At 44.5% G+C, this 19,099-nt stretch overlaps 1 protein-coding gene and 1 pseudogene across 1 annotated transcript; one reads left to right on the plus strand and one right to left on the minus strand.

The window, feature by feature from the left end:
* Positions 1-6,598: 6,598 nt before the first annotated feature.
* Positions 6,599-10,763, minus strand: LOC147005015 (disks large homolog 5-like). The gene is made up of 5 exons (XM_085836129.1): positions 10,600-10,763; positions 9,453-9,612; positions 8,089-8,232; positions 7,273-7,456; positions 6,599-6,775 (listed from the first exon to the last, which is right to left on the minus strand). The coding sequence occupies exons 1-5, from the start codon at positions 10,736-10,738 to the stop codon at positions 6,599-6,601; spliced, it is 804 nt and encodes a 267-aa protein (XP_085692255.1). The 5' UTR covers positions 10,739-10,763.
* A 3,051-nt stretch (positions 10,764-13,814) lies between these two features.
* On the plus strand, positions 13,815-18,200 carry LOC147005016 (chromatin remodeling regulator CECR2-like; annotated as a pseudogene).
* Positions 18,201-19,099: the final 899 nt, after the last annotated feature.

Consider the following 19,099-nt stretch of genomic DNA (forward strand, 5'->3'; position numbering starts at 1 on the left):
ACATGATGTTGATCATTTGTGATTCCTATCTCCCAAACTTTAGATGTAAGTCCATAACTTGGAGCAACCACAGAAGACATGAAAGAAAAGGAAGACCATATATGAAAAGAAGAAGCTCTAGAGAGAGCTATAGCCGGGTACAGGTGATATGAAGTAAAGAATGGAAAAAACAGAAGTGTAGTTGTTGAAGGAGGAGAAAGAACATTGCAGAGGAAGAGAGGGAACATCAATGGGAGGAGAGGCCCTTGGTCCTGTGAAGGCTCTATGCCCAAGTACAGGGGAATGCCAGGACCAGAAATGGGAGTGGGTTGGTTGGGGAGCAGGGGCAGCAGGGTAGGATTAGGGGGGGGTTTGGAGAGGAAACTAGGAAAGGGGCAACATTTGAAATGTAAATAAAGAAAATATACTTGAGAAAATATAAAAAGTATACAATGTTATATTTATCTAAAATTGCATGCACACACACACACAAACACACACACACAATGTGTGTGTATATATACACACATACATAATTACTTGGTGTGATAATGCTTCCCTCAGGAACCATAGACTACATAAAAAAAGACATATTACAAGGCATAGAAAAACCTCCTTTGGGTTGATGGTTAAGGGAGCCCAAGGGACAATACAAGTAATCAACTGCTTTCTCCCTGTTTTGTCTCCTAAAACTTGAAGGTAAATCCCTATTGGTGAGGACACTATACAGTTTGAGAACAGGACTTAGGGGAAGTGAGATGGGTGTGTTCCAGAAGCCTTCTTCCTGAGAACCTTTAGAGAAGTTAAATAAACATCAACAAAGCAGAACACATAAATTACTCACACACACAAATACACATGCACAAACACACAAACACACAAACACTCACACACACACATATACTCACACACACACAAAGTCTTGATACAGCTGAAGGAGAAAGTTTACAGGAACAAGAAAGTAGAAAAACAGGAAACAGAAAATCCCTTCAGTTATTTTATAAATATTAAGTTACTCTGAATTCAAGAATATTAAAGGTCGGGAAGGACTGGAGGATCTGAAAGGGCTTGCAAGCCCTTGGGAAGAACAACAAAATCAACCAACCAGATTCCCCCAGAGCTCCCAGGGACGAAACACTAACCAAAGAAGACCCATGGTTCCAGCTGCATATGTACCAAAGGATGCCCTTATCTGACATCAATGAGAGGGGATTAATTCTTTCACACATTAACTCTCCGATTCATCTCCAGGCTGAGTCAGTTCCATTCAATAAATACTTACACAGTCACCTGGAACAAGTACTTCCACAATATATTCTTAGATCTTCTATGGCAAAAGGGGAGCTTCAATTGTCCTTCCTAATTAGCACCAACAAAACACAGCAGTTTATAGTCAAGGACAACCGCATCTATCAAAAGCTATTTCCCAGAGTGACATGGAAGGTCATTATATCTGGTGTGTGGTTATCACTGATGCTGTATTGCAAGCAAAACTGAGGCACATGACTCTGGCGTTCCTGATTTATTTTATATTCTTTTGTGATTGTTTTTATTTCCTCAGCAGCTGCACTGCAATGACTGTATATTACTCAATGTTTGGCTACAGAGCCATGGATGGATGTCTGTTACAGAGTACTTTATGTTAGGAGTAGGAGAATTCATGACAGCATGGATACAGTATGGAGGTGAATATGTCTTAAAGTGTGTGTACATGGGGTAAGCCACATGATCCACACACAAGAGACCATCGCCTTGTGTATCCCTAGGTGGCTATGACTTCACACATATACAGGAAAGATTAGCTGGGTCTGGGTTTAGTCAGAGAAGATGCAACTGACCCTAAAGAGACTGAGGTCTCTGCAAGTTTAGAGGTCTGGTGGGGTGGGTTTGGGGAACCTCGTGGACGGAGGAGGGACAGGGGAGGAGGTATGGGATGTGGAAGAGACAGAGGGTAGATCTGGACTTTAAAAGAAAAATCAAAAGTAAAACAAAAGCATAAAAGTTTTATTTTTTGCCGGGAGTAATGGCGCACGCCTTTAATCCCAGCACTCCAGAGGCAGAGGCAGGTGGATTTCTGAGTTCGAGGCCAACCTGGTCTACAAAGTGAGTTCCAGGACAGCCAGAGCTACACAGAGAAACTCTGTCTCGAAAAACCAAAACATAACAAAATTAGTGTTATTTTTCTTGTGTTTCAGACTTGCTTTTCTTTCTAAGCAGAGTAAGTTTGTCACCTTTCTGGATAGACAGAATTAATAGGAGCTAGAAAGTTGAAAGCAAAGATGGCTATTATACCAGCATGGGTTCAGCACATCACCACATCAAGGACAGGGTGAGGGAGTGGGCTGTGGAGCCAGCTGGAGAGCCACAGCCTCTTGACTGGACACCTGAGAGTGCCAGGCTCCCCTGTGCCTCATTCAGTCCTCACTCACCTCACAAGGTGAGGACTTGCTCACTCTTGCTTGTAGGGAGTAGAGCATTGATCACTTTGACCACTAGGGAGAGGAGTGATGAGGGGTCAGGACTAATTCAAAGGTGTATATGGGCAGATGGTCTGTTACCCTGCCAGCTGGGTGTGGTATAAGAGAAGGAAGAATGGGTGACCATAATCAGACTGACATTTTCTCAGCGCCATGCTCTAAGTACAGCCTTGGGCAAGTGGGTCCATCATATTGAGCTTTGGCTTCCTTATCTGTCATTGATGATAAGAATCCAGACCTCACATTGATGTTGTTTAAGTGAGATGCTTTGACAGCTGCCTAGCTATTGAAAAGAGATCAATATTATTGCTTATTACAGTGTAGACCCAGGGCCTTCCCTGGGAATAACAACAATAACGATTATGTTAGCAGCAATAGAAGTGATTGAAGGAATTATTGTTAGATTTTTCCCATCTTTTCTTTCAGTCAGGTCCAAGTTTAGGAGTGCAGGGGACTGGGCCTGGAGACTGCTGTAGCTGGTTGAGATTCACAGTTGCTTAGCTAGCCCCTGTGGAGAAACAGGGAAAGCCACTTTTGGCTACTTAGGTCCAAAGCATGCATAGGTAGGATAGCCTCTACTAGTCATTTGCATGGTGGTGGCTGTCTTGGGTTGAATCTTTGTCCATTGCACTGCAGCTCAAGGCTTTTCTTAGGATTAAATCAGGGAGAACTTAGGGGGATTTGACCAAGAAGAGACTTTTATGAGATGTGTAGCAAATCCCAACTGTGACAGGCAGGTTTGTTATGAATACCTTCTTTATATACAGTACTGGAAATGCCCAAGTCACTTCTCCTTGCACAGAAGGCCACACAGCATGGTAATTCACTTTATGTTGCCTTCCTTTCTGGAGTTAAAATTCCATGTAAAGAAGAAAATAGATCCTATGACATCTGAACTCTTAAAATTGATCTGTGTGGATGGGTTTTTTTTTGTTATTTATTGTTAATATTTTTGGTTTCTGAACCTGTTTTGTTTGCAAGAGGAGTATGTATTCTACAGGACTGTGACTGTAGCTATTCTGAATTTGGGTGCAGGGAAGCATGTTTCAATATGCCATTCTTACAGTAAACTTTTTTATAACCCAAATTAAATAACTATGTACAAATTACAGAAGCTGACAGAAAAGTCTCTTACATGTACAAATATGGATAAGAGTAGACACAGCAGGGGATAATAGGTGTGTATGCTGAGTGCTTACAGAAGCTGGCCTGCCCTAGGCCACCCAATACTCTTCCAGATTTCCCCATTATTGTTGTGCTCACCTTGTCCAGCAAGAAAAGATGCAACAAGGTCGGATTCTTCTCAACAGCTTTCTTTATTTCAGGAACACCTCCATGCTACTGGGGAACTCAGGGAAACCCCTGGAGGAACGCCTATATCCACCCCAGCACTGTGGAGAGCTATGTGTCCTCCTGGGATTCGTCAGTATGTCGGCCCCTTTGATGTGTAACACCCTCTCAGAGGGTTTGGCGCCAGATTTGGGCTGGAACCTGTGCAATGGCTTTGTTTAAGGCGCTGGTGTACTGGAGGTCCAAGGCATCTTTTGGGCGTGCGGCTGCCTACACATTACACCCTTCACTTCACCACCTACCCTGTTCTTGTGTTAAGACTCCCACTTTGCAACAAACTGATCACACAGGGATTTTACACAGTTTGGGGAGGGCTTGGATCACAGGCAAAAAAACAGGTCATGAGGGATTTTTTTTTTTAAGTAGAACAGTTTGCTACTATGCTTAGAACAAAAAGAAATACATTATTGTAGCTTATAGCAAAAAAATAAACAAAAAAACAAAAAAGAAAATCAGCAAAACATAAAAACAAAACCCAATCCATGCTAAAGTGGTTAGGGACAGGAAAGACGATCTCATTAACCTTGAGTGGCCAGCCCCATGTAGCACTATTGCCCTGTTTCCCATGTTTAGCTGCTGCCAGGCTGTTCATACTTCCAATGCCATCCACCACCTGTGGCTAGCCTCCAGTGAGCTGGCTGCCACTCACACTTCCCCTTTACCTCTTAAAATAATAACACAAAACCCTTGTAATATGCCAGACAAATTTATTAGGGGAAATCTACAACCACAAAATGCCCATGTAAAAAATGCAAAACTCAACACATACAAATACAACCTGCACACTTAGATCAGGAAAATGTACCTACATTACTCTATTTCCCATTTATGAAATCCCCAGTTACTTATGGCCCCTAGAGCCCCGTAGTCCAGCACCATCTTCCTATTCCTCCTTATTTTGTCCTTCATTCCCTCTCTCTTCTCCATCTCACTTCCCCTCTCTAAAAATCTCAGCTCTGCCTTTCTTCCCCCTGCCCAATAAGAGCCTCTAGCCTTATCTGATCAATTAAGATTTCACCTGACTGCACCTGTTTTTAGGGACTCTTGAGGGAGCAGAGCACACAAACAGCAATATTCCTTCCACCCCTTTTTGTTCACTTAAAAGGCTCTGAACACAGAAATAGCAGTGGTAATATCAGAGCCGTGTATACATGCCTGGCAGCCTAGGACACTGAGTGTGGGCAGGTCAGGCACTGTACCTACAGATCTTCTGAGATTCTCCACTCAAGTGGATTTGAACCTGTTCATCTAATACAGCATATTCACTGGAAGGGCAAAAGCCAACGGCAGGAAGTGTGGGGATGCCTCACAGGTTAGAGAATCTGCTACTCAGAAGAAGACCCTCATGGTACCTAACAATCATCTCCAGGAATGGTTGTGATTCCATCTGTGCTCTGAGGGAAATGTCCCTCAGGAGGAGCCACATACAGTATTATATTCAGTAGGAAAAACACCCATTCACATAAATGTTCAACATAAGTCTAATCAGCAACAGCAAAACAAAGCAAGTTTATGGTCAAGGACAACAGCATCTATTAAAAGCTATTTCCCAGCAAGAAATGGAAGGTCATTATGTCTGCTGTGTGGTTATCACTTGACAAAGATGAGCTTCGTGAATGCCTTAAAGAAACAGACAGACTACTGCTCTGGTGGCAAGAAGCAAAGCTTTACTGATTTCTACAGCTTAAAAACACGGGTTATGACATTGCCAATTTTGCCCAAACAATAACATTTTTACATAGTTGCACCGGGCAGACAATATTATCATTTTTGGAGTCATTTCCTCAGAAAGAGAACAAACTTCACAAGGAGAAAGTGTTATCTGCAGACCCAGGATATTTTCCTCTCCAGGTAATTATTAACTCTTGACTAGAAACAAGGAAAAACTCTGGCTCGCAGAAAGCCATGTTTAGACATCCCTCCCTTTCAGGAGGGACGACCCCTGAACTTTCTCCCAGTTAATGGCTCTGAACTTTTCAGGCCAGAACCAAAGGGAAGCTATTGTTCGCCTCAATCACTGATGCTCTGTTGCAAGTAAACTGAGGCATATGGCTCTGGCCTTCCTCATTTATTTTGTATTCCTTTCTGAATGTGTTTATATCCTCAGCAGCTCTAGAACAATGATTGTATATTCCTCAGTATCTGGTTCTCAGGATCATGAATGAATGTTGTTACAGAGTGCTATATGTTAGGAGTATGAGAATTCATGTCACCATGGATGCAGTATGGCAGTGATTACATCACCAAGTGTGTGTCCATGGGGTAAATAAAATTATTGATACACAAAAGTTCATCACCTTGTATACCCCTAGGTGGCTATGACTTTACTATATAGCCCTGGCTGTCTGGAACTTACAAAGATCCATCTCTGGATGTGAGTTCTAGGTCTACAGCAGGGGATAGAAAACCTGAATAAGGAAGATGGTCTCAAAAGTCACGACTTGCAAATCCATTTTTTGCATAAGAAATAGAATTTTTAAAGAATAGGTTTTACAATTTCAATTAATATAGAGATAAAGGCAAAAATAAACAATGAAATAAAAGAATAAGAACATATAACTTCTAAATAACATAGCAACAACTCTAAGAACAAAAAATGAAAACTTCAAACAAAACTATAAAAAAATTATTGTTCATCTTTTTTCTGCACTTTTAGCAGCACAGACCTATAGCCTGTTACTCCTCTTGGACATTTGTTAGCAGTGCAGTCACCTCCGTTCTCTGCCAAGAGGAATTATCTGAAGAGAAAAGGGAATAACACCCTGAATCAGCCATGGCTTCCTAGTTAGGGCCTATTCCCACTCAGGACATGTGATATAAAAAGATTCATCTGAGGAAGATTCATCTGAGGAAGATTCTGGATGCTGGAGATCAGGGTCAGCAGGGGCCTCCTGGCATGACAACGCATTTTGCAAGATGGTCTCTTCTTTAGCTGTGGCCAATCCCAGCTCTCTAGCAGTTTCTGAGACCTGGGAAAGGAAGGCAGTTACTAAGACACAGGAATGGTGGGGAAAGGCATGGCAGCTGTCAGACCTTTATCTCCCACTACCTCATCTTTACTGGACAGTCAACATTAATATGCTAACTGAAATTACTGATGTGAAATCTGCAGATAGGACCCAGAATTCACTCAAACCTCCACATAGCATTCCACCTATCTGAAGACATGCATGCAAGAATGTGACATGTTATTCACCTGTCACCCTGAGTGGACAGAAGACTAAAGCAGAGTTGAAAGGTTCACTTGCCAGTGATAATAGTGCCTCCAAAGAGGCTAATTCAGAGTCTCACAAGAGGCTAACTTCCCAGAATACTTGTGTGAAAAAAGAGCAAAGAACAGCTACATTCCATGAGGAGGGCGGCTGCTTGGAAGTATGGATTAGAAAGTTGGTGGGAGGAAGCAAAGATAGATTCTATTGTGCCAATTATCAGATAGTCATAGCCTGGCCGAATTGTTTGTCCCTACCTGATGTTCTTTAGTCTCCAGGTTGTTGGTCTTCTCCTGTTCTTCTGTACCACTCAGGTTCAACTCCATCAAACATTGACGAATGACGGCCCAATCAGCCAGTACTTCCTTCTTCTCCTGCTGCAATATTGCCAACTGCTTCTTTATAAGATTCTTCTCCAGCAGGAGCCGGCTGTGCAGGTTACTGGAAACACACTCTGCATGGTAAGTTCCTGCAGCCTCCTCCTCCCATTTCTACTTACAGGTCCCATTAACCTGACATGTACCCTGATTCCTGTGAAGACCTAATACAATCCACCAGAATACATCCATGACAGCTGTACAAACAGCAAATAGCCATTTCATGGAAGAAGAAATTTGTGCTGCAGTCCAAACACCAAAAGGGTCCATGTTTTTCCAAAAGAAACAGGGATCTCCATCTACTCATGACAGCCCATGCATTGGGACAATACCAATTAGTAGGGTGCAACTACAATCAGGGTAGTCATTAGAACCAAAGGGAGGGCACTCTATCCTCATGTTACACCTCACTTAGCTCTGTAAAACCCTGCCTGAGCCCCAGAGGCCCAGTACAACATAATAACCTTCTGATGATCTGAATCACTTGTCTGTTTAGAGGCTCCTGAGGATGCCTGGAGAACACTGGCAGTGGTAACAGTCTCCTAAAGACCTAGGAAAACTGAGTCCAAAAATCCAAGGGACACTGATGCCTAAAAAGCATAAAGTATAGAACCAGACCTGCAGTCTCCCGACCAGAAACAAAGGAAGGCAGAAATGGCCATTTCACAAGTGTTGGCCTCCCAGACAAGTACTTACCGATAGAAATTTATCTCCTTCATGAGCTCCTGCTTGTTCTCTCGGGCCTCCATGTTCTTGTTCTCTAATTCATGTAGGAATGTCATGATCTCCTTCTCCTTTAATTTCAGTTCTTTATAGTGTCCATTTGGCCTGTGGTAGGGCCTGGCCCCAGGAAGACAGAACTCCATAAACTTAGGCTTTTAGTAACACATGAACTCAGGCTGGGTCCTGGACTACTGCAGCCATGGAAACCACACACTGCATTCTAAATGCTGGGATTTTCTTAACCTTGGGAAACTGGCTATCCTGGCCCCTGAACACCAGAAGCTAGGCATCTAGATTGAGGGTGCCCTGGCTCCCTGCGTTACTCAGTAGGTCTGAAGGGCAGACTAAGCAGTTATGTTCTCAGGGGTCTAGGCTACAGGTGTTTACCCACCAAACAGCTGTGATGGTGTTTCCCCTGTTTCCATAAAAGGGATTCTAAATCCTGGATACCTAATACTGTAGAGACAGTTATTATATATAATTCTGGAGATGAGTCCAGACATCACCACAGATTTATAATCTGCCCCAAAAATACAAAAGTACTAACACATGTGACAACATAGTCAAAGTGCAATGCTATTTAAAGTGGGGACTACCAGGCCTCAGGACCCACCTCACCTGGATACTCTTAGGTAAGTAAATCCTCAGGCCAAAACACCTACCCCTAGATTCCAAATTGTGGAGAGAAATAAAAACATACAAAACATATTCACAGGTCTGTACCTGTGCATGCACATAGACTCACAGACTTAGACCTATACACAGGATGGAGAAACAAAGAGTGAGAGAATGAAAGAGAAAGAGAGACAGAGACAAAGGGAACACAATGAGAGGTAGAGCAATGCATGCAACATTACTGCCTCAGAGTATAAGGCACACAGACAAACAGGAACAGGCATGAACTTCAGGCATTCTAATCAAGCACTGAGAAGAACCATGTGGGACCAGGCCCCTCCAGCTGCTACCTGGAGGTTCCAACACTCAGTCACCTTCGAAACAAGTAAAAACACAACTACAAACTCCCATCACCTAGCAACCTCCTGTCAAAGGCTTTCCAAATGAACCCTAGGAAATCATCACTGCCTCTATCCCTGAGTTCTTCACTCAGACTCCAAGTTCCTCTTTTCAAGTGGAGGGAGCAGAAGAGTCTATTTCCCTTCTCGCTCCTGACAAAACTTCAGGTGTGGCCTCTCCTCTAATAAGTATTTAGGGGCATGAAGTGAGGCCCAATTATGTTCTGGTGGTATAGCTTCCTAGAACCCACCCCTTTAAAAGCATAAGATGAAGGAGGCATTGCAGACCCCGGAATGACACCACAGGTATGGAGCAACGTATACCTCTTGTTCATGGATCCCTCGGTCACATAGATCAGGCGATCTCTCAGCTCATTTGTCTCTTGGGTAGTGAGCTGGATCTCTTTAATCAGCTCGTTCTCTTCCTTCTCAAACTGCTCCTTGCTCATGACAGGTATAGGGGATGATGTCTGTCTGTGAGCCACTGTAGGTAGATGAATATGAGAATATTTGATGTGAGAATGCAAAGAGTGTGGACTTACCAAAGAGAAGGAAAAAGGCCTGTAACCTAGTGACACCACCAAGAGATTGGTCCCAGCATGAGATTTCTTCTGAGTGGATCTCAGTTCTACCATCACTCTAGAGAGATCAGGTGATGTAAGTAGCCAGATGTATCCTCATTCCCCCTTAAACGTGCTTATGAGGACCAGAGAGATGTCTTCTTCAGGGAACAACTTGGCTTCAGAGCCCTGAGCCCTGTGGTTTCACAAGTCAGACTACAAATTCACTATCACAAGTATTTGAGATCTTGGAGATGCTCAGATATCCAACCTGTTACTCTAAGCCAAGGAATTTGCTTAATAAGTCAGGCAGGGGGAGAATATGTTCATCACAATGATCAACTTCCCCCCTGAAACACAAAACATCCCAGAAATAAAAATAGAATCCCCCTCTGGGTCTATCAACTGCTTGTTCTTTGTTTACAGTATAGAAATGGCTGCCACCCACAATTGGTGATAAAGAAAGGTAAGGTAGGAACTGTCACACACAGGAGGTCAGAGTAGTTCTGAGAACATGACATCATGGTCTGGAGCACCATTCTCTCCCTGTGACTAATGTCAGATAACTACAGGAGCTAAAAGAAGCCATGGACTGAAGTGCAGGTATTCCTTCCCTCAAACTGGCATAGCTTAGACCCGCTGTCACTCCTGATGGTCTCATTCTGTCCCCAAGTAACACCCACAATACCCAGTGCAAGTCAAGACTTGAAGTTCATAGCCTAACAGCTTTGACCTTGCCAACTCCTGCCTTAGGGGATGGAAAAGTACTGTTCTGAAATCCTTGATGATTCAAGAATTGTGATAACCATGGAAGTTTTTTGGCTACCCAGAGTCTCCAGTTCCACATTACTAGAAAGGCCAGCTCAGGCCACCCCTACCAGGAAGCTCAACATCCACTTCCCAGGACTTACTCCTCATTCGCCAAGTCCACCTCCTTCGTCCTTCATTACTCTCAGATGGAAGGCCAGCATCCTTCCTCCCCTCTCTGGTCTCTCTCCCATCCACATTGGTTCTCTGAAAAAGTCTACCAAGTCGGGCAAGCAGGGCCATCACTGCAATGTCCAGTCTCTGACTGAGAAATCTCAGTCAGCTTGTTGTAACTACAACACTGGTGACATCACAGAGGTTGCTTAGAACTCTCCAGGAGACAATAGAATGTCTAAGAAGAGACTGCTGATGTCATGGACTACATAAAGCCTTTGGTTCCCTGCTAATGTTCTCCCTGTACTGACAGGAAGTTGAGCTGCTCTTTCCTGGGGCATAGCCATTGAGCACATCCTCCTTCCAAAGCCAGGGTTTGCTCTAGGCTTGATTGGCCACACCTAAGTAATTCCTATGTATCTAACTCTGTGTTTCCTTTCCAAACCCTTCTCAGAAATATCTCATCCTACCTTAAATTTTCCTCAATCAGCAATAGGAGCCATTAAAACTTAGTGAGAAATCATACCAGTTTGAATATGCAGCCAAAATCTACTCCTGTTTAATCATATACAGGTGCATGAAATCTCATCCATGCTGAGCCTTCAGGGCTGGTTGCAGTGTGGGTGTGTGTTAGGGACCACACTCATGAAGCCTTGTGTTTAGCATTTGAAATTTGCCCCAAGATCCCTTAGGAGGGAGACATGCAGTCATCATGCTTCTGACAACATTCTAGAGATCTTTTGGCAAAGGAAACTGAAATATGGAGCCACCAATGTGTGACCATCAGATTGTGTGGGGGCTTTTCTCACTGCACCAATCTCACCGATCAGTATTGCTTATAGCCCTCTGTGTTCTAGACCATGAGTTTCTGTATGAAATAAATAATATATTCAACAGAGGTGCGGATGTGCAGGCAGAAAGTATAGGGTAATACTATAGACATAGGTTAGTTGACTGGGCAAGGTCCTAGCATCTTGTATTTGGGTTCATGTTTGGCCCCACAAACCACACAAAACCCAATTTCCGTCAAACATGAATGATTCATTAAATGCAGACCCTAAAGTTGATTGATCAGAACCATTGCTCAGGATTTGTGCCTGAGCCATAGCTCAAAAAATCTATCTTTGTTAACTTATAAAGACAGAAAACAAAAACCCAAAAATCAAGCCAACCAAACAAACAAAAACAAATGAAAAAACAAAATTAGTTCATTTAAAGATAGGGAAGTATCCAGTGCTCTGTTCGTATCAGGCCATTTTAGATATAACTGCATATTGACCCTTAATTTGAGGGGTCCCATGGAATGGTTTATGTACCATTGTAAGATTAACAAACCTCATACAGAACACAACAGAATGTGGACACCATGACTTTGCTGAGTCAAGTTGTTTTCTCTGTTGATGATTGGCTGTCATATGACAGCAACTATCTGAAATAGGGGGCAGACATAGAAATCAATGACTTTTGCTATACTGTGCTGTACATGCCTTAGCATTAGATTATCCAGGTCTCTCACAATGACTAGTTATGTTTCCACAGTACTTGGAGGCCCCACTTGGAAGCTCAAATATAGGAAAGTGGAAGCAGAATTGTCTGAGCTCAAGGTTAACTTGGTCCACATGGGGTATTTGAGACCCTGTTTCAGAAAACAACACTGAATCACACGCTACATCAAAGGCCTCACTTACCAAGTCTTTTCTATTATAAAGAACTTACCATTCTCTCCCTTCCAGTCTTTCTTTCTGGGAAGATGGAGAAGTGAGGATGATCTTTCCATTCTAAGGACTATGTTCTCTGTTTCCCTTAGCCCACATTAGGAAAAAATGAAAGTGAGTATCATCATCTGAACAACTGATTAATATCCACTGCTGGTAGCGTGATACTGTGCCGATGAAAATCTTAGCTTCCTTTAGTGTTGCTGACCCAGCAGGAAGTATTAAGTGCTGAGGACAAAGCTCAGAGAACCTTTCAAGGGGCTAGACAGAAGCCATCAGAGACTCTCCACATCCTTGTCCTGAGATGAAATCCAGGAACACAATGTGAACTTGGTGGCCAATTTACCATACATCAAACTTCTACCTCCACCTTTCTATGTTCAGTACAGGAAAGTGTGCATGCACCTCCATGCCAGATTGATCTTGATATATGTCCCAGGGCGCAGACTTTTTAGAGAGTTGGTTGTAGTCAAGCAATTGGTGCCCTCAGTAAGATGTGAAGACTATCAATAATAAGTGACCACACTGTATTTGTTTAAACATTAGTTAAAAATTGAGCATAACTGAGGAATTGGAAACCAGCTCTGCATCCTGGTCTTTTTGTGCCTATACCTTGCTCAAAAGGAAGGTGGGAGGACAACTTGGGTTCCTCTGCATGGATAGAGTGAGGTGAAATCGGCACCGACCAGTCTGAGCAACAGTGCTGAAGCCCTTTATTTCAAGTAAAACACACATTCTCTGTCCTCCTTGAAAGTGCTCCTGTTGAGGCCATGGACCTTGTATAAACATGCTAACATCATGCAGACATCTTTCCTAATGATACAAAGTTCTCTCTGGTAAGGCTTGCCCCCTTACCATATCTGTAGGAAATTTGTTACATGGCAGCCGTCAGTCTATTTCATGCTTTTGCCATAATATGCTTCCAAGTTGTGATGGTTTGTATACTCTTGTACCAGAGAGTGGCACCATTTGGATGGGTAGCATTGTTGGAATAGGTGTGACCTGTTTGCAGTAGGCATGTCACTGTGTGTGTGGGCTTAATACTCTCATCCTAGGTGCCTGGAAATGGGTCTTTTACTAGCAGCCTTTGGGTGAAGATGTGGAACTGTCAGCTCTGCTCGTGCCATGCCTGTGTGGACGCTGCCATGCTTGATGATAATTGACTGAGCCTCTGAACGTGTAAGCCCGCCCCAATGAAATGTTTTTATAAGTCTTGCCCTAGTCATAGTGTCTGTTCCCAGCAGTAAAACCATAACTAAATCAGATGTTGGGACAGCCATTGAGGGAGGGGGCAAGCATGCGGCTGCTTGAGTGAGTTTGCAAGCTACTCCCCCAGTGCACTACCCCTGTCCTGGCCCGCCCTGTTTGAGCTCTTGCTAAGCTGAGGGAGCTGCCATTTGCTGAGTGAGAGGCGCTGCCCCATGGCCAGAGTTGGAGCTAGCAAGCAAGATTGAAGCAAGCAAGAGTGAGTGAGTAATCACAGCAGGGAGATGTGCCCAGAGGAAGGCTGCATGGCCATGCTGGGCATGCTCTGCTCCTGGTGGGAAGTCCCAGCCATCGCACAATTCTGCTTGTTCTTTCACAAGGCGTTATGCCTGCTCAACTTCGAGATCGAGGAGTTAGAGGCAGCTCTTCACAGAGATGACTTGGTATTTATCAGTGATCTGATTGCCTGCCTGCTTCAAGGCTGCTATTAGCGAAGAGGTATCACGTCTCAGACATTCCACAGCTACTTGGAAGATATTGTTAACTAAGGTTGTGAGCTTGAAGAAGGAAAGCCCAATCCTCTGAGAGATCCCAGTTTTCAAACCTTCCTCTGCGTACATGAGTAGAGATCCTGCATCTCCTCTGTGATTACCCGCTTGTTGCAGATGATGTCTTTGATCTTCTCAAGGGTCTGGATGCAGACAGTCTCTGAGTTGAACCTCTAGGTGAAGACAATTCAGGTGCACTGTACTGGTACTTCTATGGGACACAAATGTACAAAGAAGACCTAGTACACGGAAGGTTCAATGGAGAACTCTCCTTGAGCAGGGAAAGTGAAAGGCAAAAAAAAAAAAAAAAAAAAAAAAAAAAAGTCTCAAATGTTCCTGGAAAAACAGACAAAAGAAGAGGAAGGCCTGCATAATGAAAAAAAAAAAAAAAAAAACTACAGGAGGAGATTATATCCAGTGAAAAGCAGGAAGAAAACTCCTTGACGTCTGACCTACACAAAAGAAATGGATCCGGAGGGGCAGGCCAAGGTACTTGGTGGATCCTGTGTCTAACACAAGAATGGAGACAGGTTACTGAGAGCTTCATGAGAGCCGACCTCTCTCCAAGAGCAGCACCTCTACAAGCTCCTTAGCAGGACTTCCTGCCTGAAATCTGCAACATGATTGCTCAGAAGGGAAAATGTCCACAGGGCACAAAGCCAGAGCTGCAACACAGGTTTATATCTGTCCACCTGCCCATCCAATTCATCAAGCTAGAGGAAACTCCCATGCTCACCAAGATAGAAAAACAGAAGCACAGGTGGGAGGAGGAGGAACGACCGATCTTTCTTGCAGTGCAGAAGAAGGAGCAAGATCAGATGTTAAAGGAGGAGAGAATGCAGGAAAAGGAGGAAAAAGGTCAAGGCAGTGGAAGTCTGGGCTAAGAGGAGAAAGCTCAGGGAAGAATGAGCATGGCTATTGGCTAAAGGCAAGGAGCTACCCCCAGAACTTTCCCATTTGGATCTGAATTCTCCTATGAGGGAATGGAAGAAGACCAAGGACCTCTTTGAATTGGATGACGATTTCACTGCCATGTAAAAGTTCTAGATGTGGCGAAGGCTCACAAGGATTCCTGGCCCTTCTTGGAACCTGTGGATGAATCTTATGCCCCCAACTATTACCAGATTATTAAGACCCCCATGGATATTTCAAACATGGAGAAGAAATTAAATGGAGGTTCATAGTTTACCAAGGAGGAATTTGTAAATGTCACGAAGACCATGTTCAAAAATTGCCGAAAATACAATGGTGACAGTAATGAATATACCAAGATGTCTGACAATTTAGAGCAGTGTTTCCATCGGGCCATGACAAAACACTTTCCTGGTGAAGATGGAGACACAGATGAAGAATTTTGGATCAAAGAGGATGAAAAATGCTAAAAAAGAAGGAGTCAGTCTGGTAGAAATAGTGGAAGCCATGTTTGGACTCTCTCAAGAAACACAGAAGTGTAGAGCAGGAAACATCCACCAGTAAAGAATGGGGGAAAATCATTGCCCGCAGCACACTGAGCTGCCTCCTCAGGGGACAATCAGAGCTGCAGTTCCATACAACTCCCTTTAGAGGTTGGCACATCAAATGGCCAAGGCTTTTCTTGCCCCCTGCATTGTGGTAGGCTGCCTAGTCATGCATCCCTTTTAAACCAGATGAAGCCAGCAGCACCAGGAAAGTTTGGCTCTCTTCAAGGATCAGAACCCATCAACTTACATGGCTCCTCTCGAATTCCAGAGGTGTCCGCAGAGGAGCCCTTGCAACACCCAACCTTTGCTATACAGTCTCCAGTTGGAATTAGTAAACATTGGGGATCCCTGCTCAGTGCTTCAGACCTTTCCAATATGGTGTCACATGTCCCATCCTTACAGCTTGGGCAGATGAATTGTCCCAGTCAAGTTGGAAACATGTATCCACCAGCTCCATTCCAGGCAAGATTTATTCCTTCTAGGCATGGTGGGACTCCAGCCCGACCCCCAGACTTTCCTGAAAGGTCTGAAATTCCTCCCGGTCATATTTATCATTCATACAAGTATCTAAATCGAGGACAACCTGCTGTTTGGAATGGGAACCATGGTACTGTAAACCCTGGATGTTTGGGGCCAGTTGAGAAGCCCCACCTGGGTCCAGGACCCTCTCACCACCCTCATACCATTGGTCATGTGATGGATGGCCTAGTGATGAGACAACCTATCCCACCAAACCAATGGACTAAACAATCAAGCTTTCTACCTCATGGTGTTCCTTCCTCAGGGTATATGCATCCACCCTGTAAGTCTGATAGACATGGTTTGCAGCCACCTCCAACTCCAGCACCAAGTCCTGGATTCAGAGGGCCCTCCCAGGTGCCCCGGGGGGCACAAGTAGGGGAATCCATGATGGACAGCCCTGAAATGATTGCCATGAAGCAGCTCCCCTCCGGAGTCTTTCCCCCAGGTATGCCTTACCACCCCCCTCCAGCGCACTCCTCCCCAATAACTGGTCCCTCTCCAAAGGTAGCTCATTCATCATCAGTATGTGTGTCAGAGCCCTAGACTGCATTGGACAACCCTGGGAGTACACAGGAGATGACTGAAACACAAGAGCCTGAGGAAGACCAAGAGCCTTTGCCTGGACATGAAGAGAAAGCAGCAAGCATTTGTTCTTCAGAGGGGGTATACCTCAAACAACTACTTCACCCTGCACCTCCCTTGCAAGCCAGCGGTACCAGGCAAAGCTCACCAGAAGAAAGGGAAACAGAGGACCTCCGACTCAATAGTGATGCTTCAGACTCTGCAGACACTTCTAACACATCAAAGAACAAGAACACCTGGCCTTTGGACAATAGCTACAGCAGCCCAGCTGTGCAAGGCTGTTTGAGAGACTTCTCTATAGTGGCAGAGATGGGGAATCTACCTGAAAATGAGGTCCTTGGTGAAGCATCTCCCTTTGGTCAGAGGGGAAGGGCCTTGATGGTAGTGGTCCAGAAAAGCCAATCTGCCCCAGGGGTAAAACATTGCAAGAAGCCATGCTATGCATAGGACCGAATGCTACTACACCTCTTTGCACAGATCCCGGTTGGATGGCTGGCAAGGTGAACCAGTTTTCTCCCTTATACATGCCTGGCATAGAATACTCTAACTCAGCTACACAGAACTCTATGAGTCCAAGTTTGCAAGGCTTGGGCTCTATGATGGGAGGAAAGTCCTCAGGATCACAGCCTCAGTCCTTTCCTCCCAGGGGGTTCCAGGATAATGGTCCCCAACCTGGACTCTTTCCTAGGTACCATCCTCAGTAAGGAATGAGATATACCTACCAGCCTTCTTCTCTGCCTTCCTACCACCCCTATCAGAGGACTCCTCATTATACATGTCCACAGGGCTTTTCTGATTGGCAGAGATCTCTCCCTTCCCAGAGAAGCCCAAGTGGACCCCCAGGGAGTCACCCTCCATGCTCCCTCTTCCCAGAGAAGAATGTCCTGTCTAGTCTGCAAGGTTGTGAGACACTAAATTCTGCCTTAACTCCTCCAACTCAAATGGATGCAGTGACTGCTAAGATTGTTCCTCCTGATGGACACAATTCTGGTCCAGAAGAAGAAAAGATGGATGAATCTGTGGAGAGGCCAGAGAGTCCCCCAAAATTCTAGATCTCAACAACCATGATGCAGCTCCCAAGTGGCAGAACTCACTGTCAACCAGTGTCTATCTTTATGGAACTCCACCACCATCTCTGAGTTCAGGAATGACTTTTGGTTCATCTGCTTTCCCACCCCACAGTGTGATGCTGCAGACAGGGTCTCCATACACTCCTCAGTGATCAGCCAGTCATTTTCACCCCAGGGCATACCCATCCTCTGTGCCTGCCCATCCACATCCCCACCCAGTAGCCACCCAACCCAATGGCCTCTCTCCAGAGTGTTCCCTCAACTTCTGTCACAAAGAGGGCCTAGGTCACTTTCAGGCTTCGATGATGGAGCAGACTGGCACTTGAAGCAGATTAAGAGGCACATTTCAAGAAGTACACAGACCAACGGGATTGCAAATGCATCCAGTCCAGTCACAGTCCTTATTCCAAAAGACCTGGGCGCCTGTTGAGTCACCAGAACAGTTGCTGACTCATAAAATCCCAATACTTCCTCTGGATCAGAGCTAGTTTAGGGAGGACCTAAGCCCTAAGGAAGTGGACGGCTGCTTGTGGAGACCATAAGTCAGGCCTGGCGGATTTGGAGGAATGAATGCTGTACATCTCTGTCCTGTCTTCCGGTTCCACCTCTTCACTGTGAATCAAGCCTTCCTCAGAGCTGAACAGTGTAAGCCTTAGGTGCATACTCTTTAGATAACTGGCTGGCCTGTAGCTGGGATCATCTGCACAGCTGACAAACTTACCCACAGCAATATACCTGGAGTTCTTGCTGGCTTCTCCAAATCCCAAGACTCTTGTCCAGGGAAAATCAATTTAAACTTGGGTGGAGTTTACATGTAATGCTGGAGTGGTGCCTTTAAACTTTCATGAGCAGCTAATCTCAGGTATATATTTGGTGAAGGGACTACTTTAGTATTAATGTTTTTGGAGCTGGTCCAGTTTACAGAAGTTTCATGTTGCCAAATTAAAATTATTATTTTTTTTTGTGGTGACTGTATTGTATATATAGTGGGACAGTCAGGTGGGTACATGGAGGAGTTGGGAGTCCTTCCCCGATATGGCCAGCATACTGTACTGGAAGATTCTCTGTCTTTGTACAGTCAGGTCTCACTGAATGCCTGAGGAACGAGGAGAAGAGATCCAGAAGGCTGCAGCTTATATATTTCCCTTAACTTGTTTCCTCTGCAGCTGGCCTCGGAGACAACATGTCCTCCTCAGCATTCATTTCACAGTTGATTGGACGGTGCTGTCATGGGGCTTTACTGGGTGTTGCAGCCATAGGACAGGCTGCTCTCACTCTGGTGGCCTAAGTTCTGGACTTGGGAAAGCATGTCCCTTCCTGCTTTTCCACCAGCTCTACCAGATAGTTGTAAGCCAGGAATTTGGACTCTAGAATGTTTTACTTATCA

This window comes from Mus caroli, unplaced genomic scaffold (genome assembly GCF_978045245.1).
Source record: "Mus caroli unplaced genomic scaffold, Mus_caroli_1 scaffold_4, whole genome shotgun sequence".
NCBI classification, from domain to species: domain Eukaryota; kingdom Metazoa; phylum Chordata; class Mammalia; order Rodentia; family Muridae; genus Mus; species Mus caroli.